This window comes from Crassostrea angulata, chromosome 10, assembly GCF_025612915.1.
Source record: "Crassostrea angulata isolate pt1a10 chromosome 10, ASM2561291v2, whole genome shotgun sequence".
In the NCBI taxonomy this organism is placed as follows: domain Eukaryota; kingdom Metazoa; phylum Mollusca; class Bivalvia; order Ostreida; family Ostreidae; genus Magallana; species Magallana angulata.
This window is the reverse complement of record NC_069120.1, coordinates 9627525-9652763: the sequence shown is the minus strand read 5'-3', so window position 1 is coordinate 9652763 and position 25239 is coordinate 9627525. Positions and strand designations below refer to the sequence as shown.

The window sequence follows — 25239 nt, the reverse complement described above, 5'->3', positions numbered from 1 at the left end:
AGTCACGACAGAGTGAAACTGTTTGCAAGTGTAGAAGGACGGAAATTACACGTGACCAAAATAACCCTGTATACAGTATCTTGATTAAAATAAAGATATAAAAGCAGTTATCTAAGAACACCCTTCCTATTTAAAAAAAGTTTTATAAATAAAAGGTTTTTCCAAGTTTAATGGAAAAGGCATCTAAAAAAATCCCCTATCCACTTCCGGATAAGATATTTTGCACCTGTGCGGTTTTAACAAGTGCATGTGAGTTACATGTATACTTTTTTCCCTATCTGCTTTGGGTTATTGGGGTGGGGGTGTATACAATTGTTTATATAATAAGTATGACAAATGCAAGCTAGTTAAATTTGTAAATAATGCACACTGTTGTAAAACTGCTAAAACAACGTTTTTGTATTGCAAGTCGACAACTTCGAAATAAATAAAAAATCCCTTGATATACGTACATTTTGAATATGATCAAACAAAACTATCATAAATTCAAGTAATTAAAGATCAATTCAATCAAATGAGTACAAATTAACAATGCATATGAATATACACGAAGATCATTGATAGTACCTGTAAACCATACATATTTTAAAAGAATTACGATCGATGTTAAATATGAACGCAATTGATCACTTAATCCTAGAATTAATAAGATTAATGAATTTGATTTCCAAAAATTCAAGGTGTGCATGTGAAATTTTATAATATTCGATAACCTTGAGAAACGCTTGTCAACAGATCTAAAATTGATACACACGCTGCACGCTTCTAAAACATATTTTAAGTAATATTTTAACAAACAAAAATTGATTGTATCTAAATGCGAGTTCATAAACATTCCAAAATACATGTAGCTTTCATACGGTTTTGTAAAGATACTAGGAGTAAAAAAAAAATGAAAATGAGAATTCATACGTGTTGTAAAGTTTTCAGTAATACATGTATAGGTAAAGAACAAACAACCACACACAAGGACAAATTACAAACGTAAACGTTTTGAGCTGCTCCTATTCATAATTTTGAAATCAGTTTCGTTTCACAGGTTCAAATCTGATTAGAAACATTAAATTCTAGTTCATGCTTACTGAGTATTGATTTTAAAAAAAATCAACAATCTATTCGTACTTATACACATCTATCTTGTTGGGCAATACATGTTTAATTAAGAAATAAAGCATCTTTTTAATTATTGTGTTTATATCATTTATCAGGGTACACGCATTCTTCACACTTTAAGTAAATTTCATTACGAGTAGTAAGTATATTACTTACGTTTAATAAGGTGAGCCCATTATTTATCAAATTGATTTAATCTTAATTTATTTAGAAATAGAAACAGTTATCGAACAATAGGTATTTTTTAAAGTTATACGTACATGTACAAATATTTAAATAAATGTGAATGTTTTCTTTAATAACACATAAAACAAACCAAAAAAAATAAAAATATCTGTATATTTTGCCTTAGAAACAAAACACTCGCCATTTTTGTGCACAGACTAAGAACTTACGCCTACCCATTAGCAGGCGTAGATTTAAACCCAAATTTAGTCCCGACTAAGTTTCCGCCTTTTTGTGAAACGCAACTTAGTCTGGTTTTGAGGTTTAGTCCCTGATTTAGTCCGGACTAAGCTTACGCCTGGACGTAGGCCTTTTTCGGAAACGGGCCCCAGCAGTATTGCAACATGTCGAGAAACATTCGCACTAATCTTTCAAAATCTCACATCAAACGTATGCTACTTATAATTACACCTTTAAATTCCGATAAAATTCCTTAAATACTCTCCAAACTGAACTTTTATTCTGCAGCCACATCAACTTCTGACCAGACCGGCCATTGTGATAGCTAATGTTAAACTCAGTTTAATTGGTTAATATTCCTGATGGTCCAATCAGAATTAGTCTTTCTCGAAGACGTCAAAATGGCTGGCCCTGACAGAAGTCAATGTGGTTGCAGAATAAAAGTTCAGTATGGAGAGTATTTAAGGAATTTTATCGGAGATTTTGTATGTAAGTAGCATACGTTTGATGTTAGATTTTGAAAGATTGGTGCGAATGTTTCTCGATATGTTGCAATACTGCTGTTGTCATAGGCAAAATCCCATCGTGAGCCCTGGGGCCCGTTTCACTAAAAGGCGTACGCCCGGCGTAACCTTACGCCTGTCGTTAAGTCAAATATTTGGACTAAGGTCCGTTTCACTAAAAAGCGTAACTTTGCGGGTAAACGGCGGGAGTAGCCTCGACTCTCTTAAGGTAGGCAAAGCTGGCCGTTCTAGCAGCAGCGGACGTCGCAGGGCATCGCGGGCATCGCAGGCTTCCCCCTCGTGTAAGTGTTAGAGTAAGCGCGGGTAGGCGGCGGGAGTAGCCTCGACTCTCCCAGGGCCGGTAAATGTCCGAGTAAAAATTAACTGGCGAATTCGAGAGAATAATGACGTATATCTCCGCTATTTTAAGACCCATCAACTTGAAATTCGGCATGAGTGTATCTCAGACATTACTTTTATGAAAAATACATGCATATTGCGAGTGTTTTAAAAATTAATTGATTTATAAGGCTTTTGAAGCGAGCTGGTAGGTTTTTTTTATCTGGGTCAGAGTTCGACCCCTTTCTTTATTTATGGTTACATTGAAATTAATGTTAAAACGGGCTTGGTCCCTGTGCAGTTATGTCGAAGTCAGGTTTGGAATTTGATATTAAAATAAGTTACCTAAAAGTAATGTTTGTTTTTAAATTAAGCAATCGCACATGTATTCTAATAATACTATATTCGGATAATACATTCTACTTACATGTAAGTTACCCACTTTAGGGTTGCTGTACATAGGGGTTGTCGATCTTTACTAAATCGAGGCCAACCTTATTATCGCTTCATCATACACCGTGTGGCAGGCTATTTCCATCCTATATTATACTGAAAATTAACACCCACAGATTGTCGGTATGATTGGACGAGTGTTTGAACATGTAGTATATATTTATCACAATGCTGTTCAACAAGAAGACCGAAGTTTGAAGTGTATTTATGGCAAAGGTGATTATTAAAATCATGATGCTATTGGATTGCTGCAAACAAGCACGTTACAATGGCTTTTTAGTATATTCATAAGAATTATTTAAAAACGTTTTATTGCATTTGATGAGACATATTAAAATTGAAAGTTTTCATTTGGATTTTCTTTGTATATACCTTTATTAAACTGAGAGTAATACAACAGAAGAACGGAACTTTATTGAAACATTTATTAATTACCAAGAATATAGATTCAAATACAAGTAATTGTCGATATACATGTACAAGACACACTAGTCAATTTCACCAAAAACCGAATCTGTTTGGCTGTCCATGCGTATCACAAAACTTCTCGATCGCTGCTTGGAGATCCGAGGAGAGAGGGGTAGGAATGGTTTTACTTCCTTAAGAACGGTGGACTGGCGGATCTCCTTGCTCTCTCGCGGAGAACACTCACAAGAACTGACGTCTTCAACTGGCGGCAGAGGCAACCGGGCGTCGTCGTACAAAAAACTACGATACTGGGTCCTGTCCCTCCCAAGAGACAACTTTTTTGGGGAAAGCGTCACACCGGCAGACAAAGAAGGTTTTAGCAGACGTTCACTTGATATACTATTCGTAGGAGAAACGTTCCCTCTGGATGATTCGTGGGTTGTTTCAGACATGACACGTGCAATTCTAGATCTTGGTCGAGAGCATGGCATTTGTAATTCCGGAATGTTTAGAGTCATGACGCTTGCTGTAGAAACTGACCACCTACTGTTCGATTCCACGGAAGCACCCACATTGACAAGCATAGAATCTACACTGTCTGCATTGGTACTTTGTAGGGAGTACCGACGGTCCATGTCGATTCCAGGCCGTTTGCTTACATTGTGTTTTAGAATAGTGTTTTCTTTCTTGGAGGATTTCGACCTTTCACTTCCAAGAGAGGACGAGCTCGACATCCGAGTTTCCTCTAAACAATTATCACTACTAAGGTTAACCTGAGAGGATATTTGTCCGTGAATTGTTAGTGCAGATGACTGTCGCAGAAAAGTCGGGATATCCCGACAAAGCTCATTCTCCTCTCTAGGTCGCGGCGATCTTCGTATAAGTCGGAAAACATGCGTCGGCGTTGTTTCGGCATTTCTTCTTCTGATGAAATTAATGAACGACTTTCTTAAAGCACCACTTACTCCAAAAAGAATAAAAGGTTGAATAAAACCTGCTATAGTGTAAAACAAAAGACTTATTCCGGCAATTCGACTCTGATTATCCACCCAGAAGAAAGCCAGAGTCTTCAAACAAAAAGCAATGATATACAAGACAGACAATGGCGAATTTAAGTAAGACAGAGCAATGGTAGCTCGTATTTCTACTCTCGGAAGCATAATGGCTTCGTCGATTTCACGGAAGACCGTGGCCGTTGGAAATAATGAAGCCCGCGCCATCCCGATCCTGTCCATCCGGAGCCGGTTGACCGTTTCGGATTCCTCAAGCGTCGGGTTGACAGAGATCCGGTTACCTCCACGACATGACGTTGTCTTCATCAGAGTCAGAATAGAGAAGAACGTTACGGCCATCAGTGGGATGACGTATGTCAAGAGATTTGAGAAGAGTGGGAAAGTTTCGGCGGATAGGACGCAGTGATAAATCCCCGGCATGTACTGGTAGCTCTGGCTTTGCAACAGAGGAAATCCGGAAAGAAGACCTTCAAAGAGAAGATGTTGAATTTTTAGGAATTTTGAAACTGTTTTTATTACTTATCAACTATCAAGAACTAGTTTTAAAAACACAATTTCTTTGCTTATTTCGAGTATAATTTCTTGCAAAGAATAAATTTGCAAATAATTAAGAAAGATCAATACAATTGACATTTACCAGAAAGAAGGAATATGCCGACAATCCCGCCGTTACAAAAACTTGTCAACGCTTTGGACGGATGTTTCGTAACTAACATATAAAATCTACAAAGAAAAAAAACCCAGTATTTAAGTATACTTTTATCAGTTCCCAATTTACATTCCATGACATATATAATTTAAATAAGAAAAAACCAATTGAATTCTTACCTCTCTATGGCCAAACAGAGCATGAGAAAACAGTGTGAGGAGAGCAAAGTGTTGGAGAGAAGTCCCTGAAGAATGCACCCCCCGTCCCCGAATATCCACCCATTGCTCAGCATAACGATACATGAGGGCAGGACAAGTAACACACCCAATGCGGCATCTGTCAGGGTCAGGGCCTTTATCACTTTCGCTAAAAAAAAGCAACGAAATTCTTAATTCAATTTAACGTGAGTAAAACTAATGATATTTTTTAATTTAAAAAATGTATTGATCTATTCAGTGAAATAAATTTTTATCAACAGGATTAAAAAGAATAAATATTGACATCCACTACATTTATTTGTGCTATTCATTTCTTTTAAGAAAATGGGATTGTTCGAATGAAAATAAAACTTACCTGTTGCACTGTTGAGCTTTTTGGAGCATATCCCGATGATGAGGAATAGATTTCCCATTTCCGAGAAAACAAAGCTCATGAGCATAAAGCCTCCAAAGAAGTAGCGCCATTCTCCTGAATCGCCCTAGATAATCAGAAGAAAATGAAAAAAATTAGCACAGATGATACACTTCTTAGATCAAGAATTCAGTTCAAGATTTTGTGCGAGAGGACAAGCCAAAAGTAGAGAAGGGTAATTTGTTCACCTTAACATAAGTTGTAATGGATTCACTTTGATTCATCCTGGATTGAAAGTAATGGCATGGCTGAAGCTGATTTGTGGACTTATATACTCTTGTTAGCGTAAAGGTGAAAATTAAGAAGCCAATGGAAGTCTTTGAATTCCAAGTCCTCATTGGCCAACAGAATTTTCAATGACATTTTGTTTACATGTAAATAGATAATTAAACATATCAATAATTTGTTCTATCTTACTACAATAAACATATCTATAGGGTATTTGTTTGTTATGAAATTCAGCTAATTATACACAATGATTGTGCGATAGCTTTGTCAATTTTACTGTATAGAATATTTGTCTGTTATAAAAAAAAAATGTATTTATACACGTATCATAAATTGCAATGCTTATCGCACGTTACCTTTGTCAATCGAAGGTATATCTGTATAAAGTACATGTATCAAATTTTGTTGTACACGAATCATAAATCGCACTGCTTGTTGTATACTTCATGTAGTTTGCCAGTCTTTTTTATAGAATGACAATGTGTCAACAAACAAGTGCATTCTTTTTGACTGGTAAACTATAAAATCATAACAAAATTGACGAAACTACGACAGAACGCATCGTTTTGGTCCGATTTTATAACTTCAGTTACGCCGTAAAACGAGGGTTTTGTTTTATTTGTGTATAATAATAAATATAACGGTAGTTTTCCCGATCTACCTATAAACTACCTTAAGTCCATGCTCTTGTTAAAATGGTTCTATTTACTAATCTTTCTTTGTTGTCTTTACAATAGATGCATAAATGCGGGCTGTATAAACCAACGTAAGAACGAAACCAAACGTTTCCCTTCTCAAGCTTAGTTATGACGCAATTATTTTTGTGCAACTATACTGTACAGAAATTTTTTTTTTTATTAACTTCGAATATTTCATATTTCTATCTTTAAAAAAAAACTACCGATTCTTCTCGTGTTAGAACCATTTTAACAGGAGCTTGGATTTGGTAGTTATGTCAAACAGCAATGTGAAGTAGGCCTGTCTATATCATTGTAGGCCACTCAGCCATGGCTCTTTGAAATCAACAGATTTGTCCGGCTTTTGAGCCAAGACTACACAATCGGTGTATATTTCGCTTGAAACCAGCGTCATTTTAAACTTGTTTTGACGCAAGAAATAGATAGCTACGTCCTTCTCATCTTCCCAAGTCAGGGGTTTCTGATCCGCCCCGCTCTAAGTTTATGTTGAGCGGAGCGGATCAGAAACCCATGACTTGAGAAGATGCGTCCTACTGAAAGTCCAAAGCCTTGTTAAAATGGTTCTAATAGGTTAAAGTCTATAAAATATTTGGTTTGTATTGAAATTTTTAGATCTGTAAGAGCCAAAACAAATATCGGACCAAATAGCTAAAAGATGTCTGATTAGAAATTATTTATTTTTATCAATATACCATCGATAATCATACAAATTAATTATTTTGTTAGAGAAAGGGAGAGAGAGAAAACTTTTTATTTTGGATTAATCCAGCTTATTGAACAATAAAATCAATTTAAAAAAATAAGGACCGAAACATACAATATTTCAAACTAAATAAAAAGAACTCTGTATTAAGATATAGACAAACTTCACAGGTGCCTGACGTTAAGATATTAAAATCCCGTGTAGTACAATAGATATTATTGTTAAAAGGAATTTTTTTTAACGTCAGGCGCCTGTGAAAATCATTCAAATTTCATAGCGAACTTATATGGAATTTTTCTTTACTTATCAAAAGTTAACTAAATAAACCATTTTTAAAAATTTAAGGTAGACCTGACGGTTAAATAGACTTAACTCATTACATAACATGTTAGGTTTCTTTATGGAGACGAACAGAGTTAACCCAGGAAAGATAACTTCTGTTGTTAGAACCATTGTTATGTTATTGTCTTTATAAGGAAATTTCTGTCATAACATGCGCAAATACCCGCGTTATTACCACAGGGGCCAAGCCCGTTTTAACATGAATTTCAATGTAACCATATTGAAATTCATGTTAAAACGGGCTTGGCCCCTGTGTCCAGATGTTACTCAAGTTCAACTCAACGTCATAAAAGTTTAAGGTACTACGACACCTCACCCGTGGATTAGCGTTGTTTTGATTTGCAATTTTTTTTAAATTTTTTTTTACACTGTCAAGATTTTTTCGGATGACCCCCCCCCCCCCCCACCATTTCAAAGACGATGCTACGTACACTTTGCACAAAATATTTAAAACAACATAAACATGGCAACGGAAGCTATATTTCTTTAAAGATACTGTACGATTGAGATACTTCTATTTCCAGCGAACATGCAATACACATCTATAAAATTAGTTAATTACCATGTGATCTTTTGCAAATCGGTTCTGCCGGATGTTTAGAAATACAGGTAAACGGCTTTCATAACATACACCAAATAGGTCAGCTATACACTCTTGAATGAGAAAATAAAGATCTCTATTCGTATGTATGGCGTACAAGGCTCGATCATATGAGTATATGTATCATGATATCAGTAGTGATATGGGGCACCTTTAGATGTCAATGCGGATGAAAATACATGTATGCATAATATTGCAAGAGCAAGCCATATCATCTGTTGCGATTTATTTAAACCATATCATATATGTTACGCCCCTTTTGCTATATACATGTATATGTCATACTCCTTTTAGGTATATAATATATAATTATAGCATGGTCCGCCTCTTGAGCTCGCCTGTCTATTCCGATCATCAGCATCGTCATCAGATGGTCTTCTATCGTCCCCGGATGACCATGACATTCTCTGGTTGGTGGGTCAGCAGTGGTGGCCAATCCACTACTCGACAGAGCATTGCGATGGTGCCATATTCAACATCATGACCTTAATGACCTTATTGCTGCCTCTCACAGTCTTCTTATCGATATCTTGCATATTCTTTCCTGAAAGTTCTAATCTTGTGAGCAACTACCATACCCAATCGCACCACTCTCTGCCTTTGCACTCTTCCAAGAATTCTGTACACTTAGATTTTTCCTTTCATGTGCCTCCTCGCAGTTTTTCTTTCCATAACATGGTCATTATGTACTATGCGACTAGAGTCTTTGACTGTTGGTACACTTAAGGGGGGGGGGGGCTGGCGTGGTATATCCCCCTGCCCACCCCCTGCCCTGATGCTACGTACCTGTATCCAGGTCCTCTGTGTGTTTCCAGTCATTCCCTCTTCCCTGCCGCTCAAGTTCTTACCTGTGCCAGGTTTCGCCGAACCTTTTGTTATTATACATATACTTCGGGGGTAAAATTCTCAGTCCTTCTTGATAACAACAATTTTTACTGAAGTTGCTAGTAACTACACAGACGTTACTTATAACTGTAACTGTAATTCACTGGTGTTATCTTTGATAGCAAATTACAATGCGAGTGGCAGTAACTCGAAAAATTCCCACGTGTGAAGTCTGTAGGCGCTGGATGTTAAGGGACTAGACACTGTTCGTCCCCAGGGTAGAATCCGTGCAAATCATGATGGGATGTTAGTATTTTATGGAACGCCTCAACTGCCCTATGTAGATAATCTCCATAATATGATGATACTTCAACATTACATGCTGATACTTCAACATTACATGATGGTACTTTAACATTACGTGCTGATACTTCAACATTACATGATGGTACTTTAACATTACGTGCTGATACTTCAACATTACATGATGGTACTTTAACATTACGTGCTGATACTACAACATTACATGATGGTACTTTAACATTACGTGTTGATACTTCAACATTACATGATGGTACTTTAACATTACATGCTGATACTTTAATAGTATATGCTGATACTTCTTCATTACATGATGGTACTTTACTATGCGGTGGTTCTAAAAATAGGGAGGCGTCGCCTCGGGATCGAAATACGCTAAAACTCAGAACAATGCCTGTAGAGGTATAGAGTATGCTGTAAAGTTTTTAAGACTGGGCTGTTTCTCTGTTTCAGATAGGACTAAGGTCCACCGAGACTAATTTAGATCTAGATACTCAACAAATACTATTATTTGATTAAGTGTCTTTTGAAAGGGTTATTTTAAATTTTCAAAAATAGCTGCTTGGTGAGACCATTGGGGCCCAGCGCATAAAATCAGGGGGAACAAAAGTTCCAAAGGGGATTTTTGGTCTAAAAATGTGCATTCAGAACCCAATCTTTTGGCGCTCGGTCAGAGTGGACTGCTAAAATATTAATAGCACCTAAACAAAGACTTCTGTCATTTATGTTAGATTAGACTTATGGGGAAAGTATCAGCACGTAATGTTAAAGTACCATCATGTAATGTTGAAGTATCAGCATGTAATGTTAAAGTACCATCATGTAATGTTAAAGTATCAGCATGTAATGTTGAAGTATCATCATATTATGGAGATTATCTACCTAAGGCAGTTGAGGCGTTCCATAGTATTTACTTTTCTGGATATTTATATGAAACCACATGCGCATAAATGCTTTTAATATAAGTTATGTATTTGAAACCGAAACCTGATAAGTTTGAGGGCGTTTTAAAAATAAATCGGGAATATTTTTATTCTTTTGAATGAACATCGCTTACAAGTACACTAAAGTACTAAAGTATTCATAAATATCGAAAAATTCGGGAACTTGTGAATCGATAATATCATGGGACAGAGTATACCCCGATTTTCATTTTTTTAGGTAACAAAAACACGGTATAACAAAAATGATTTTTTTAGGGAACAAAACTAACTTCCGTGTATTCTGTGTGCAAAGTATATGTAACTCAAAAACATAAAGTTACAAATGAAAATTGGTTGATTTGTGACAAAGTTGCTGACATTCTTCCTTTTATGGTTTGTGAAAACAGTCACGTCCTACTCTCTGAACTGATAATCATTCTGTGTGAATCATCACTGCACCTTGGTTTGGTAAAATTAAATAAATGAGAATGAGATACAGTTTGTATAGGCGTTATAACATTAAGAAAAGCTAAGTAGATGGTCAATAAATTAACCAACATATTAGCCCTAATCTTTATTTTTTTTTTAGTTATAAAGTATTGATGAGTAAAGCAATTGGTTTTTTTTTTTTTAGATTTTTATACAGATCTCTCCGTTTAATTAAAGGAGGTAATTATGAAGCTTAAAAATGGTTTGAAAGATTTGGCAAAGAAAGAAAAAAGAGGCCGACTGACAAGGATAGGAACAAACGGAAGATCGTAATCGGAGACCATGTAGATTAATGGAATAGGAATTGAAGCCGAATCAGAATTAAGTTTCCATCATGAAGTTGTAGGGGTTTGTGTTCCGTGTCTTTACTTTATAAGTTATAAACCACAAGTGGATTTTTATTTTAAGAAATTTTTGAATAAAGAATAAATAATCACTCTTAGTACATGCATCCCTCTGGGAGGGGATATTTTAATTTAACTCCGTTTACCGTGTCTGTGACGCTAATATTGTGTTTCGCCTTTTTTACACAAAATAAAAAAAATTATATCGTTCTACAGTAATGAATATCGGAATAATAATGCTTCGGGTATCATCTAATACAAGAATGATGTAATTTAAGAAACGAATAACGTGATTCTAAATTGTAAACAAACTGTGCTTTCATCGTGTTTTTGATGGTGGTTTCCCGCACTCATGCGCAGTGGCGTTATAAACGGCGGATCACATTAATATTCATCAGACTTGTAGCAAAGTTAAGAAACAAATAGCTAAAGAAGATAATATTTTACAGGCCTAGAGTTGGTGAACAGTCTAATTATAAGAAGCATATGCATGATGTATACTCATGTCAAAAATACGGGGGGGGGGGGGGGGGGGGGTACGGTTGTTTCCAGGCTCCTTGGATGAAGATGGTACTTTTAATGCTGTCTGATAATATTTTTTGTGCTGCCATATAGTTGTAATCGGCACATAGTTTGTCAAGTTCATGTTGCACTGTAATTGTAACGCCAAAAGTGATTTGACCTCTTTTAATACTTTTAATTTGAAGTTAAAAATAGTAAGGTAAGTTATGTGTTGACAAAGTCGGGCTAAATGGTAAGTTACTACATGTATATATAAATAACAAACACCATACAATATTATTTATTTCTTAAATAAATAGAAGAATAAGTAAAAGCAAAGCATTAACCCATTAAACTGATTTTCAAGATTTAAGTTGTGGAATGTTTTTCACTATACAGTTTATTTCTTAAAGTAAAATAATTCACGAATCACTATTGATAAACACGTACACGTATATTTTTTTTAAACTTTGTTTGACGCAGAAATTTTCATGTACAAAGGATTTCACCAAAATCAGTTCTTTAAAACAATCAGAGAAGACAGTTATGCTTCAATACTGCGTTTACTCAGATGTACAACAATACCCTACAAACAATTTTATGAAGAATTTTTTTCCCCATCTTGTGAAAAATAATAATCTATCAGCCTTTATCCAACAAGGGCGGATCATCCCCCTCGACCCCCTGTGATTTTATTTGTATCTTTATTTGGGAACAACTTTACAGTTTATCAGTATTTACAGAAGATAAGATAAACAAAAAACGATGATTATAACTTGTTTACAATTCTGCGATCAATGTCCGTCTGCGTGAATGTCTTTCATTGGCCTTTACTCATCATGACCTCCGGAATATGCTCTGCTCGTTCCTCCTGTTCGCCTTTCTCCCTTCGAGCTTTCTTTTCCCTGGTGAGTTGGAGCAAGATTTGCGTATGATGTCATTCTGTAAATCACAGTCCTATCCGGTATAACCTGAGACGAGAAGGCGGTATGCTGTTATCGCAGGCTTATAGACGGGTAACCAGGGGTTAATATATGAAGCCTTTATTTTTGCAGTTGATGGATCTGTAGACTTTAGATGCATTGAGCAGAATTACCAGTACCTGAGCTGTCAGTGGCAGTCCTCTAGTGACGTCTCTTGTTGGTCCTTGACAAAATCCACGTGGGTATATCGATTACATGTCATAAGTATTTTGTTGTTTATCAAAAGTATATAAATATTTTCGTACCTTTTTATCATGAAACGTATGAAATAAAAGTAGATCGTTTCAGCCCAAAATATCAGAATTCATCTGACCGATAATTTTTGGTCTGTTGAGTTGTTAACCTTATAATATCTCTGATATTTCGTTATATTCTTATCGAAGGGATTTTGAAGTACTTAAAAAGGTTACATGTAAGTAGGACACGTGGTTAATTTTGGTCCGCGCATTCTTTTATAGATGATTTTGGAAAAGTTAAAGCAAGATATTTTCGTATTTATTAGCAAACACTGGGGTGTGATATGTCTGATATAAAGCTATTTATTTTAAGCTCAATCAGAATGAGATAAGATTTATTTTATGCTGTTGGGCGATAAAAGTTTCCTTAGGGATGTCATGTTTTTAAAAAACGGACACGTGAATTTAATTTTAAATCATTTAAAAAAGCTGCAGATGTATATCTGTAGAAAATTATATAAGATCTTACACAAGTGAAAAGCTGTCAATGTGACAGCAAACCGGGTTTTCTTTTATATGAACTGTATCTATAATCAATGTCAACCCATATCCAGTGAAATGGAGTACCATATATGCAATATTTTGCCAAAAAATGACAAAGTTCAAAAGCTGGTATTTTTTTTTATAAACTATCAGCAATCAAAATCCTAGCAATATGCACACCTCTAATATATGTACAATTGATCTTCAAAAGAACAACTTCTTATCTTGAAAACTGTAGGAGGAGTTATCCGTACAATGAGGGTACCCTATATGCAATATTTTGCCAAAAAATTAAAAAAGTTCAAAAGCTGGTATTTTTTTTTTCATAAACTATCGGAAGTCAAAATCCTAGCAATATGCACACCTCATATATATGTAGAATTGATCTGCTAAAGAACAACTTCCTATCTTGAAAACTGTAGGAGGAGTTATCCGTACAATGAGGGTACCCTATATGCAATATTTTGCCAAAAAATTACTAAGTTCAAAAGCAGGTACTTTTTCATAAATTATCAGAAATCAAAATCCTGGCAATATGCACACCTCTTATATTTGTACAATTGATCTTCAAAAGAACAACTTCCTATCATGAACACTGTAGGAGGAGTTATCCGTACAACGAGGGTACCCTTTTGGCAACCGCCCGCCCGCCAACCCGCCCGCCATTTTCACCATTTTAATAAGCGGATTTTTCCGTTGGAAAACCCGTTTAATAAAGTAACGTAAAATGCCAAATTTTAAAGGGCAAGTTCATAGACCCCAGGATTGTATTTTATATAATAATTTGTTTTTGTTTTTTGTGTAAGAGAGAATCTTTTTTGGTACATAAAGTCTGTTAAAACACTTTATATCAAACCGGTGTCCGTTACAAAATTCAGATTCTATAAAAACAGAATTTGTACATGACAATTCATAAACTATTATGTACAAAGTTTGGTTTTCAGGTATTCGATTTATAACGACCACATTTTGTACCTAATAAATGAATGGGCCGATATTCTTAATTATGGTATCAGTTTGATTAAATAAAATACACCATTGAAGAAATTTTCCAAATTTTTACCATTGTCTAATTATTTGCACCTTAAATATTACGTTGAAGTCTATGAGCAACGCATGTTTTTTTTTTTTTTTTAAATATTTTATTGGCTTACAATATGGTACATTACATCAATATTTAACATTGTAATTTGGTCACACGTCACACTTGTATTATTTAATCAAAATAATTGCAGATAACTCTTTCACATACAAAAATACACCAAAATAAAAAAAAAGAAAGATTATTGATACTTGATTTAGAATAAAAAGACGGCTAGACAGACGCATGTTTTAGTAAGATATTGTAAAATGTAATTGAAATTCATAAAAATCTCTTGATAAATATAATTATGCATAAACTTTCTCCTTATTAGAATATGACATAAAATGAATCATTTAAAAATCAATATTAAAAAGATTTTTTTCACCAAGGGAAGATAAACATTTAAAAAAGTTAAAAGCGCAAAATGACCGGCTTCTTACATGTACATATGTTGTCAGTCATGTGAATTTGGTTCAATTCACTTTCATTGTTATGATTTAAAATTGTTCAATGTCCCTCCATTTTACATTGAAAACCTTAAACATTTGGAAACGACACCGACATAAAGTTCATTAAAATCCGACAGTCATTGGTTGGTGTTGATACGAATGCCGACAAGTGTCATAAATACAAGAACTATGAATTTGTTTTATTTTTCAGAGCCTCAAATTCCAGTTTTCATGTTTGTGACATACAAAAAAATGGAGACAATTTAGTTTGCAATATTTCACAACATTTCTACGACTCTTTAAGCGAAAATAGCTTTTTATTGAAGAATTCATGTGAAAATGCTTCATTTACGCAAGTCTTCTCTACGAAGACGGACAAAAACGGTAACCAGTCTTCATTTTTATCTCTTAATTTATTAGTGAATTTAAAAACCAAGAAAACTAACCCTGAAATATCATTTTTTTTTCTATGATTATGCAGTACAACTGATTCCTGTGAAGTACATTCATTCTGTCTGGACTTCGGAGACGGAAGTTAATCTAACATGGCCACTTCCGGTGTACCCCTGTATGACAAATAACTTCACTGGTGGAATCAACTGCACGGCTACTGTTTCTACCCACACCAGCAATGTATCGACAAGTTCAGGAGAGCCTCTGCCTCAGGTATAAAACACGAACATCTTGAAAACAAATACGAGTGTATCAATCGCCAAAATAAGTGTATACGCTTTTTTGTGTGCATTTGGTATAAAGTTTTGCTACTTTTTAAAATAATTATAATTAATCGTTTATTTGATATTCATTTTGTTTAAAATATTGATACGTCTTGACAGTACCTTTTTGATAACAAAATTATGACAACCAATTCTGAATTCCATGTTAATATCGTGCTTTTGACTCGGTTTTTTATATTCAAATTATGTCAAGCAAGAGAAATAAAAAAGTTGAACAATCTACGTAATAAAAAACAAAAAACATTTAAAATGAATAAAAAATGCTTTATTAAATAAAACTTCTGACTTCTTGCATAAGCAGAACATTTCTTTTAATATTCAGAGTTTCAATTCTCTCACGAATCTTTGATATTTGAATGTTGAAGATCCTTAAATAATATAAAATACTTAAAAAACTTTTATTAGCATCTTGGAGGAGTAATATTGTACATCCATACTTTTAAGAACACCTGTCCTTATGCATATTCTAGGTACTGATGCTTTTATAAACGCACTTTATTTAAAAATAATATCTAATAACTGTGGAAAATATGACATAAAATAAATGTATCATTTCTTCGTTATTCAGCGGAAACATCAAGAAAAGTGGACATCAATCAGTAGACCAGAATCGGGTTGTTTTAATCTGCCGGCTTTGTCTCTAACATTTACGTCTCTCCAGCCATCTACAAGGTACAAAGCGTCTGTAAAATGTCGTCCTCTGGGATCAGTGTTCTGGAGCGGTCTCACGACCTGCTATTTCTGGACAAATATAACGAGTAAGTTTAAATACAGACGAAATGATACTGCAAACGAAAATGATATTTACATTTAAAACGAATTAGATATACCTTTGTGTTGGTTTTTATCGATACGTTAGGGAATCTATGATAATCTTTCTTTTCAATTAAGAAGTCGGTTTTCTTTTCATAGAACCCCAGGGCGTTCCATTCGGCAAACCTGGTTCCTATGTCCTTTATAGATGTGGACTAAACAACTGCCTTACCCTCTACTGGAAGGTATTAATTGTTCTTTGCTTCTTTTTAGCTCACCTGAGCCAAAGGCTCAGATGAGCTTTTCTGATCAAGATTTTTCTGTTGTCTGTCGTTGCTGTTGTCGTTGTCATCGTCATACTTTTTACATTTTCATCTTCTTCTCAAGAACCACTGTGCCTTTTTCAACCAAAATTTTCACAGAACATCAGTGGGTGAAGGGATTCAAGTTTCTTCAAAGGAAGGGCCAAGTTCTATTTAAAGGGGAGATAATTTAGAGTTATTGAAAATTCATTGGTATTTTTCAAAAATCTTCTAAAAAATAATATGGCCAAACATGCTGGTAATTGTATTGTATTGTTCAGGTATTGTGGATTAAAGTTTGTTCAAATCATAGTCGCTGGGGGAAGGGTGGGGCCACAATGACGGTTCAAGTTTAAGATAAGAATATTTAGAGAAAATCTTTCAAAATCTTCTTCTCAAAAAACTACATGTATTAGGACAGAAGAGCTAGTACTTTTACGGAAGCATCCTCAGGTAGTAAAAATTCAGATTTGTTCAAATCATTGTCCCCGGGGATAGGTCGGGCCTACAATTGGAGAATGAATTTTTACAAAGGAATGTATTTAGAGAATCTTTAAAATCTTCTTTTCAAAAACCATTAGGCCTGGAATCTGGAACGTGTATGTAAGCATCTTGAGGTAGTGTAGATTCAGGTTTGTTAAAATTATGGTCCCCGTTGGTGGGGTGGTACCACAATTTGGGGATGAATTTTTACATACCTAAAATAAGAATATATAAAGAAAACCTTTAAAAACCAATTTCTCATAAACTATCTGGCTAGAAAAACTCATATTTGTGTGGAAGCATCCTCAGGTTTTGTATATTCAAGTTTATTCAAATTATTGTCTCTAGGGGTAAGGTGGGGCCACGATGGGGTTATCAAGTTTTACATAAGAATATTTAGAGAAAAACTTTAAAAATCTTTTTCTCAAAAACCAAAGCCAGAGGCGCTTTAAGTTGGATTGAAGCATCCTAATGTCATGTAGATTTAAGATTGTTCTCATCATAATCCCCGGGGCCATAAAGGGGGATTAATTTTAACATAGGAATATATAGAAAAAATCTTTAAAAATATTTTGGAAGAAAAAGCTGGAACTTGTGTGAAACCACAGTTTGTGAAGATTAAAGTTTGACCAAACCATGGAGAAAAGGTGGGACCACAAAGGGTGAATTTTATTAAGTAATTAAAAAAATCATTTAATATAGAAATGGAGAAAAATCTTCTCACAAATACTAAAACAAAAAAGGCTTGGTATTTACCTTAAAAACATATGGATAAAAAATTGGCATATTTTTTTTTGGCAAGATATACTGTACCTTGTTGTCAAAATATTTCGATTTTGATACTGTAATGCTGATTTGATCAGAGTTATGGCTATTGTTGCTCAGGTGAGCGATGAGGCCCCTGGGCCTCTTGTATTAAGTTGTGTCTGAACATTTCATTAGGGGGCTCAATACACTTTGAAATACTAGTAGTTTCTTACATCATCAGAACAGTTCTTGATTACGAAAGATAGCATAATGCCTAAAAAGCATTTTATGTCAAATGGCTATATTTTTTGCAAAGTTAGACCTAACCATTATAGAGGGCTAGCCCCCCCCCCCCCCCCCCCAACTTTTTCTCGCAGATTTACCTTAAACAGAATGAAATATTGATAGTAATATTGAAAAGGAAAAATGAAAAAAGAATTTTTGGAGTTATAGGTATAGCCCCCCCCCCTTCACGAATAAGGATTTTCATGATTTTGGGAAATAGGTTTTATTTTTGTTTTTTGCCTTTAAAGATTTCTGATGATTAGTCTAGCCCCCCCCCCCTTTCAATTTGCTTCCGACGCCACTGGTACATGTACCTTAATGAGCTGAAGATCTGTTGTGATAGATGTTGTCGGACAATGCATTGCATTGCATTGCATAAACACTGTGACATTTATATCATCATTTAATCATATACCTCGTCTAGACTTTCAGACAATTTTTACCAAAACTCTATCAAGAGATTTGAGTCTTAATTTTCATTGTTTATTCGCGTAAAAATCTCGAAATCAATATAGAAACTTGAGAAGAGAATAGAAAACAACTGATATTGACATTAAGAGGACCGGAAGTTCGTGGCTATTTTTAGACAATATTAACTTTCATGAGAAGGATATTATTTTACAAATGTATAGAAAAATAATGAAACATGAAGCTTAAATATTTGGATTTTTAGCTCACCTGAGCTGAAAGCTCAAGTGAGCTATTCTGATCACATTTTGTCCGTCGTCCGTCCGTCCGTCTGTCTGTCCGTCCGTCCGCCTGTAAACTTTTTACATTTTGAACTTCTCTAAAACCGCTAATCCAATTTCAACCAAATTTAGCACAAAGCATCCTTATGGGAGGGCAAATATAAATTGCAGAAATAAAAGTCCGATCTGTATTCAAAGCGGAGAAAACCTTGAAACTGTAGAAAAAGGGGGTGCATTTTTAAAAATCTTCTTCTCAAGAACTACCGAGGCAAATTCAACGTAGTTTAGCATAAATTATCCTTATGGGAAGGAAAATATAAATTGCAAAAATTAAGTGCTAATTCTGTTTCAAGTCTGAGTTATTACGAAAATAATAGTAAAGGAAAGCCGTGTTTCAGCTTCACGTTCGGCATCCGGTAAAATGGGTAGGCAAGACTTGGTCTGGACAAAACAAAAGATTGGCAGTTATTAATCTGCCAATCTCATTAAAATTTCAGGATATTTGATGGACCAGTATATTTGTACTCGCTGTAAATATTGTGCAAAATAATGCGTATTTAGAATTGACGATTGTCGATCTGCCCCGGCTTTTATTTTGCCACGGCCCGGGTTTGCATACCCATTTTACCAAGACTCGTATTCCATACTTCAAAACGAGGTTCTTTGTTTAAATTGAGGCTGAATATTTCAATGCGTTGACAGTTTTCACACATGACGTTGGTGTTAGCTTGTTCTGATTTTCGTTTCGTTTTCATTATTTATGCTTTGTAACCTGGGAACTATCGTCTGTATTTCGTGATTTTTACGTATCAAATCAAACAGAGACTTCGGTAAATCAAACAGTTACATGTAACTGTTTACCTGCGCAAATTAAGCAAAATCTGATGTATAAAAAAAGTACTCAAATACAATTCATTCTATCGGTAATTCGGCAGTATCTTTTGCGTAATGGTAGATTAATGCAATAGGTTTTGTTGAGATGCTCGGCATTCTCTCGAGTTTATTCAGTTTAAATAGAGTTTGATATCGCTGACGGAAATATGTAGGTATATACATGTATATATATGATTCATTTCGAAAAAATAAATTGTGTTCCTTATTTGTTATAGTGCATGTTTCTTGTGTTTAATTGTTTACAATTTCTATTTACTAACCATATTTGAGTGTTAAGCTTCGAATTATAAGCAAGATACAGAGATTTGCTCACAATTCTATGTTTGTACACAGATCTTAAAAACTAAAGATTAAAAAAGTAAAAAGTTTGTCAATATTTATTAAGAAAATTTTCATAGTCTGTTCTTCCAGAAACCAACTTTAACAACTAATTGTATTGTAAACTTAACCTTTTTTCGTCATTATTACTCCTACTGTACATGTGATCCTGGACTGTGTTTATGTACATTTGTATAAACTGATTTTGAACCTCAAATACCAGTGAACTGGTCTTGAGTGAATAAAAGAATTGAAAATCTTAGACCATTCTTTTTTTCCATTTTAAATGCTGAATAGGAAATACCAAGTTAAAAATCTTAAGCTGAATGTAATAAACTCATGTGAACAAAATATGACTCAAACTTAGGCGAACTGTGCATGAGCTCTGTATCTTGCTTATAATTCTACGATTGACGCTGAAATTTTGGTTGAACATTAGAAATTCTATATGAATTAGAGTAAGTTAAATACTTGTAAAAACAAATAAAAGAATAATATTCTGTATATACCTACTCTCTGGGGCCCCCTCTTTATACAATAAATAATGTAAAATTTACATCAATTTTGATAGTTTTTCAAACACGAGTAAATAAAAACGACATCTTTAAAACAGTTTCCATAGTTCTGACACATTTCTGTTGCGGGGATAAAGTAATTATCGCTATTCCTAAGAAAATATCACAGCGGAAAATTATCCTGGTTTGTACGCGAGGTAAATAACAGTCATTTAATTATAATAGAGAAGACAAATTAAATTTTTGAATGTTTTAAATTTGAGGAATTGAGCACATTGAGGTACAATTTTCTTCTTCACATCTATACATGTAGTATTTTTTAAATAAAATACAATAATTATTATATTTTTTTTAAAAATACAGTAACTAGTAAGTAGTTGATGAAAAAAATGTACCTATATGCTCTCATATATTTTGATCGCTTTACAAAGGGGGGGGGGGGGGGGGCGAATATATATAGGGAATATATATAGGGAATTGGCAGTTAACAACTTAACAGTGTACACCTACGAAATGTTTAGTTTTATATCTTGCGTAGGATTTTCTTATTCTGGTAAAAAATAGTATCTCATGAAGGTACAATGTCAAAGATTACGTGTATGCAAAAATAAGTGTAAAATTCGAATACTTGACAATATTTATTTTTTGTTATTCTACCGAGGGACCATATGGCACAATATCTTTTGAACGCCCATTGTTGCTCAGGTGAGCGATGTGGCCCCATGGGCCTCTTGTTTTTTGTTTTTTATAAAAGTCATATTTTAGAATTTAAGGTACATGTAGATCTGATGGTTAATTTGTTGAAAGAGTAGAAACAATACTTCACATAATATCCGTGTATTTGAATATTTTTTCGTGTTTTTTAATTCTATAGACTTTATTGTAAGACATCCACACTTTTGTAAATATAATTAGTTGACGTATTTTAGTAAAAGGAAAATCCAATCATTAACTAGAATATAATATTTGATCAAAAATATCAAGTCTAGACTTAATGCCATAATGTTTATATTTTTGTGCCTTTTTTATATAAATATAGTATTTTACAGATGACCCGATATCATGACGAAGAAATACTTAGTTACAGTCTCAGTATTCCCCAAACGTCATCAACAGCTGTCACCGATGCCGACATTACCATGGCAACATTTCGGGATTTGCCAATGCAGCATTTCTATGCCGTAACCATTCGAGCCAAAAATACTGCCGGAACCTCCGCTCCTTTGCAAGTGTTGATTGACACCCAGACTTCCGGTAGTTGCAAAATCTTTTTCTCACTTTTCTGTAAAAATAATTTTTTTAATTTTTAGAACTTTATGTATTACAATACTTATGTTTCTAAATACTTATATTTTCTATTTTAGACAGTTATATACCTCGATATGTCTCCGCTATGCAAGTAAGACCCTTCACGTTTGAGGTAACATTTAGCCATGCAGATTTAGGACACCTTGTAAATACAGTAATGTATTTTTGGTGTCAAGGGGAACAAAGCGGGCTCGTTGTAAAGTGTCTGGTAAGCTTTATAATTCCATTGTTGATCTTTTATTATTTATAATTTTTACCAGATTTGACACTATATCTGAACATACTTTATTTAAGGGCGACATTAGTTGGAAGGAAGTCCCTATTGGCGAAGTGGCGAGGTATTTGGACAAGTACAAATACAATTTAACAACAGCCACTGAAATTGAGCAACATTTTGCAGTGGCGATTGTAGACCATGGAAAAACCTCAGGGATGGTGTGGGGAGAAACGGTTTATGAAAGTCAAGGTAAATCGGACTATTTAGCTAAAAAAAATGTAGGCTCAAATTTAGACTGTCATAAAGAAGAAGAATCTTTGTAAAATATTATACAAGAGAAGTTGATAAATGAATACCATATAAGTGATGATAGTGGGGTTAGGGATGGACCTTTTGAAAAAATAATTGTTGGATCTGTGCAGATGGTTGAGATTTTGGGTATTGTTCTGAGGTTTCATTCGTTATGTGGCTGTCAATGTAACATTTATTTAGCAACCGAAACATCAACGTCTTGGATCACAAATATTTTCATAAATTATATATATACTAAGTAGTATCATAGTATATAGCAAATTTCATAGCGTACTCAAAAATTATTGAATGTCTTTAGTAGTTGCGTATGTTTACTGTAACTGCTACAATAAACGTATATACTTTTGAGGTCTTTAGCGGATAAACTTATTTCTTGGTAACAAAGAATCTTCAAACAAGTTTTACATACTTTGCAGGTCAAAATTTGACAATGGACATTTCACAGCATTGTTAAAGAACATTAGCGGTATTATAGTCTTCCCAAGATATTTATGAATCACATTTGGGCTATTTTTAATAAGAATACATATACCTGTAAAAAAAGTGTAATAGAAATACATGTAGATGAAAGGGTAAATATCGAAGATAATTTCTTTCACATTTTATCATTTTTTACTCGGAAAAAATCCACAGGAACGAAAACTGATTTCTAACGGAGATTTATAATTGGGAATGTTGACTTCTTTCCTCAGTTGGGACGTCACTCGGAACACCTCGCACAATTTTTCAACGTTATCATCCGGGTTTGTTGCGATTCAAAATCCCCGTAGATATCACATTTTTAAGCCATGTTTTGAAACCTGATAAAGAGGAGGCGTTTCAAAGCAGAAATCTTGGAAATTTTCATACCTTTGAATAAACATTGCTTGAATTCCGATGTATTTACAAATATCAAGTAATGAAGCAAAAATGTAAATCGATGATATTTTGGGACATAGTATAGTACTAATATTTTGATGAGAGTTTTCTCTCTCAACAAGGAGATATTGTACCTTAACTATAGACTGTGTTTATTTTTCTAGACCCCAGAGAAAGTACGACATCCTTACCGGTCCTTGTTGTTGTACTCTGTGTTACAGCAGGGCTTCTGATCATCATTTTTGTGACCATTGTCACGATTTTAAAAAGGTTAGACATTCCGTATACAATGAAATTAAAACAATTGGTTTAAGGTACCTCACTACACCTACACTTATACTTTTTAAGACACTACGTCACAAGATGGCGATTTAAATGTTTTGTTAAACTGTTTATATCGTTCGGTTGGGTTGTATATCGTCGTAGCTCAGTGATTAAAGTATTGGGCTTCTAAATGAGTTAGAATCCGCCAAGAGCTTTTGTTCATGTTAACTGAATTAAATTTTTGAAAATGTAATTTTAATCCAAAATTGCACATTTTTTGCCTATTGGACTTAAATACTTCTTATCCATTATGATATCTATCATAATCAAGTAGTTTTCTGCTGATTTGAGAAAATGTTTCACGGTGTAGTGAGCCACCTTAAACGATGGAGGGTTGGATGGTCGGAGCAATTTCAGCCCATATTGATCTCCCTTTAAAAGAAAAGCTGTGTGTAAAGATTAAAGACAAGATAATTTTTTTTAAATTGAAAGCTAAGGTGTATTGAATAGTTCTTTACCAAATAAACGTTTATAGCCAAAAAAATCCTCTCTAAATATTGAAAGTAGATCCGATGGTTTCTTAGTTAACCACCTGTCTCCTGAAACGGTTAAATGCATCTCCCCTAGCCAAGGTTTATGGCAACGGATGCAATTGATTCATTATAATCAATTTGAGTGCTTTTGAAAGTAGTACATGTACATTTATTATAATGCATTTCTTTCTATCTACCAGGAGGAGCACGGCCACGTATGATATAGAGATGATAGACATACCTACCACAAATAGATCTTATGACGTCATAAACACAACGTGACAAAAATTAGATGTCCTCCGCCCAGATTTTGATGTTGCAAATGCCGACTTCTACAAAGAATAGAATGTAAGGCAGCTGTTGGTCTATGTTTTAAAGGAGGAAATCCGTTCACGATCGGTTCTGATCACAAATATATTGTATGCATTGCAAACATTTACAGAGACTAACGCAAATTGACTTTAAGATTGCCGTATTCACTGCTCTTGTTACCAATCATATCGTTCTAAAAAACTGTAAATATAAAGTTGTGATTGTAGCATGATTTTATCATTCAGTATTTACAATTATATTTATTAACTGTGAAATAACTACTAGTATATTAAATTGTCAAAACGATAATTATGATTGCCGTCAGTTGATGTATGTCCGTTTTATCATGTCAGGTTATTTAAAAATGTCTAGTCTGTTTCCTGTTTTATCCGGTTTTGGTTTTTTTTAACTTCTAAACCTAGAGAAAGTAGGTAAGCAGAGGGCGTTTGTCGTGAGAGAAGTCAGTGACTGAGAGTTTATACATGTAGAAAATCAGTCATCAGGAGATTGATAGAGCTTAACAATCTTGATAGAAGATTTGGCAGTGCTCGTGGCATGAAAAAAGTTCTGGATTTTGATTTATAGAGATTAAATGTATGCTACAGAGTACTGCTAAATAAAACAGCAATTTTAATGTTGCTGTTGGTTGAATATATATATATATATATATATATATATATATATATATATATATATATATATATATATATATATATATATATATATGTGTGTGTGTGTGTGTGTGTGTGTGTGTGTGTGTGTGTGTGTGTGTGTGTGTGTGTGTGTGTGTGTGTGTGTGTGTGTGTGTGTGTGTTTGACGTATGACTTTAACGTTTTCAACAATGCTGGATTTATTTATTTATTTATTTCTGTCTAATAATTTGTTTTGTACGGAATAACAATGCAAAACCTTAAAGGGGGCGAACTGACGCGTTGTGGCTTGTTCAAATGCAAAATTTAATATTTTTACTGATAATCTGCGTGGTGCA

At 34.3% G+C, this 25239-nt stretch overlaps 2 protein-coding genes across 2 annotated transcripts; one reads left to right on the top strand and one right to left on the bottom strand.

Annotated features, from left to right (window-relative positions):
* Window positions 1–3146: 3146 nt before the first annotated feature.
* LOC128165880 (uncharacterized) lies at window positions 3147–6054 on the bottom strand. Its single transcript, XM_052830802.1, has 5 exons — window positions 5702–6054; window positions 5457–5580; window positions 5063–5249; window positions 4872–4957; window positions 3147–4701 (listed from the first exon to the last, which is right to left on the bottom strand). The coding sequence occupies exons 1-5, from the start codon at window positions 5849–5851 to the stop codon at window positions 3302–3304; spliced, it is 1947 nt and encodes a 648-aa protein (XP_052686762.1). The 5' UTR covers window positions 5852–6054; the 3' UTR covers window positions 3147–3301.
* A 5868-nt stretch (window positions 6055–11922) lies between these two features.
* Window positions 11923–24626, top strand: LOC128164448 (uncharacterized). Its single transcript, XM_052828259.1, has 11 exons — window positions 11923–12396; window positions 12544–12649; window positions 14935–15107; window positions 15205–15389; window positions 16029–16218; window positions 16373–16458; window positions 21496–21700; window positions 21811–21962; window positions 22049–22220; window positions 23306–23411; window positions 24139–24626. Exons 1-11 carry the CDS (start codon window positions 12342–12344, stop codon window positions 24218–24220), a joined length of 1512 nt encoding a protein of 503 aa, XP_052684219.1. The 5' UTR covers window positions 11923–12341; the 3' UTR covers window positions 24221–24626.
* The last annotated feature ends 613 nt before the right edge of the window (window positions 24627–25239 follow it).

What these genes read in the sequence shown, in the direction of transcription:
- LOC128165880 (XM_052830802.1), bottom strand. Translation starts at nt 5,851, where the DNA reads ATGAGGACTTGGAATTCAAAGACTTCCATTGGCTTCTTAATTTTCACC. An exon ending in AAAGCTCAACAGTGCAACAG is followed by an intron (nt 5,250 to 5,456) that starts GTAAGTTTTATT and finishes GCTTTTTTTTAG; the next exon opens with CGAAAGTGATAAAGGCCCTG. An exon ending in CGGCATATTCCTTCTTTCTG is followed by an intron (nt 4,702 to 4,871) that starts GTAAATGTCAAT and finishes TTCTCTTTGAAG; the next exon opens with GTCTTCTTTCCGGATTTCCT.
- LOC128164448 (XM_052828259.1), top strand. Translation starts at nt 12,342, where the DNA reads ATGCTCTGCTCGTTCCTCCTGTTCGCCTTTCTCCCTTCGAGCTTTCTT. An exon ending in TACGAAGACGGACAAAAACG is followed by an intron (nt 15,108 to 15,204) that starts GTAACCAGTCTT and finishes ATGATTATGCAG; the next exon opens with TACAACTGATTCCTGTGAAG. An exon ending in CAGGAGAGCCTCTGCCTCAG is followed by an intron (nt 15,390 to 16,028) that starts GTATAAAACACG and finishes TTCGTTATTCAG; the next exon opens with CGGAAACATCAAGAAAAGTG.